Source organism: Priapulus caudatus, unplaced genomic scaffold, assembly GCF_000485595.1.
Source record: "Priapulus caudatus unplaced genomic scaffold, Priapulus_caudatus-5.0.1 Scaffold493, whole genome shotgun sequence".
In the NCBI taxonomy this organism is placed as follows: domain Eukaryota; kingdom Metazoa; phylum Priapulida; class Priapulimorpha; order Priapulimorphida; family Priapulidae; genus Priapulus; species Priapulus caudatus.
In genome coordinates this window covers 8,691-9,901 of record NW_014577554.1, presented here as the reverse complement: position 1 = coordinate 9,901, position 1,211 = coordinate 8,691, and the positions used below count along the sequence as shown (strand labels likewise).

The window sequence follows — 1,211 nt, the reverse complement described above, 5'->3', positions numbered from 1 at the left end:
CTCTCTCTCTCTCTCTCTCTCTCTCTCTCTCTCTGCCTCTTCTTCTCCTCTCTCTTTCATTCTCTGTGGCACCCCTGTCTCTCTCTCCCTCTCTCTCAACTACTGTCACCATTTTCTACCTCTCACCCTCTCCCCCTTCTCCGCCCGCCCTCTACCCCTCTCCCTCTCCCTCTCCTATCTCTCTCTCTTTTTCCCACCATCTGTATCTCACTCTCCCCCTCTCTCTCTACTCTCAACTACTGTCACCATTCTCTCCCTCTCCCCCTTCCCCGCCCACCTTCTCCTCCTTCCCCTCTCCCGCTCTCCCTCACTCTCAACTAACATCACCGTTCCCTCTCTACCCTCTCCCACACACGCGTGTAGCTGGACAAGCTGTACGACCCAGACAACCCGGAGGACGACATGTACGAGAGGCAGGAGGAGATGGCGCGCATGCGCGAGCACGTGCAGCGTGAAGTCGACACCGACAGCGACGGCCTCATCAGCCTCGCCGAGTTCATCGCCGAGACACACCGCAGCGAGTGGGGCGAGGACGAGGGCTGGAAGGTGAGGCGGCGGCGGCAGCGGCAGCAGCGGCGCCCCCTGCCGGGCGACGAGCAGGCAGCGGCGTTTTTTTTCGGTTCACTACCAAAAAAAAAACGTTCCTGTGCGCTTGTCGCTCGGCAGGGGGACCTTTTTGTTTTGGAAGTTCGGCGAGGTTTTTTGTTTTGGTTTTCGCGTTTCGCGTCACGTGGTTCTTGGTAGCGACGTTGGCCAAGATAGGGCAGTTGCCTCAGAGCTGCGCTTTGTTTGTACTGCAGGGTGTGTTGCGTGTAGGGACCTCTTCGAAAATCTAGCCTCCCAAAATTCCTAGTCCTAAAAGCCGCGTCTAGCTCAGCAGTAAGATGGTGGTTTTCCTCACCCAGGGTTTTCTCATTCAGTTGCCATGCTATTTACTCCCCCACTTGTAGCATATCAGGCATGCAGAATCGTTTCTGGAACCCGCTGTCCGATACACTATTCTGGAACACGCGGAATCGTGTGTCACGCTGGATTTGATCTAACGCATGCATTCAACTCGCACATCTGTTGCATAGGTCTATGGCGCACATCTAGCACATGGATCTAACGTTCCGATGTAGCGCATAGATCTAACGCGTGGGATCGTTTCTGGGTTATTGCTGCTGCAGGACTGATCTCTCTCTTTCTCTCTCTCTCTCTCTCTCTCTCTC

The 1,211-nt window shown here is 55.2% G+C and overlaps 2 protein-coding genes across 2 annotated transcripts in view; one reads left to right on the top strand and one right to left on the bottom strand.

The window, feature by feature from the left end:
- LOC106810989 (nucleobindin-2-like) overlaps positions 1-546 on the top strand; it is a gene marked incomplete at its 3' end in the record, with an annotated part of 26,692 nt that extends 26,146 nt beyond the window's left edge. Inside the window, 1 exon segment of the mRNA XM_014814496.1 lies at positions 364-546. Coding sequence (XP_014669982.1) covers positions 364-546 — 183 coding nt within the window.
- A 386-nt stretch (positions 547-932) lies between these two features.
- The window catches only part of LOC106810983 (NADH dehydrogenase [ubiquinone] 1 alpha subcomplex subunit 9, mitochondrial-like), a 5,723-nt gene continuing 5,444 nt past the window's right edge, over positions 933-1,211 (bottom strand). The window contains exon 6 of the mRNA XM_014814490.1: positions 933-1,001. Within this exon, the coding sequence (XP_014669976.1) occupies positions 933-1,001 (69 nt within the window). The remainder of the gene's footprint in view (positions 1,002-1,211) is intronic.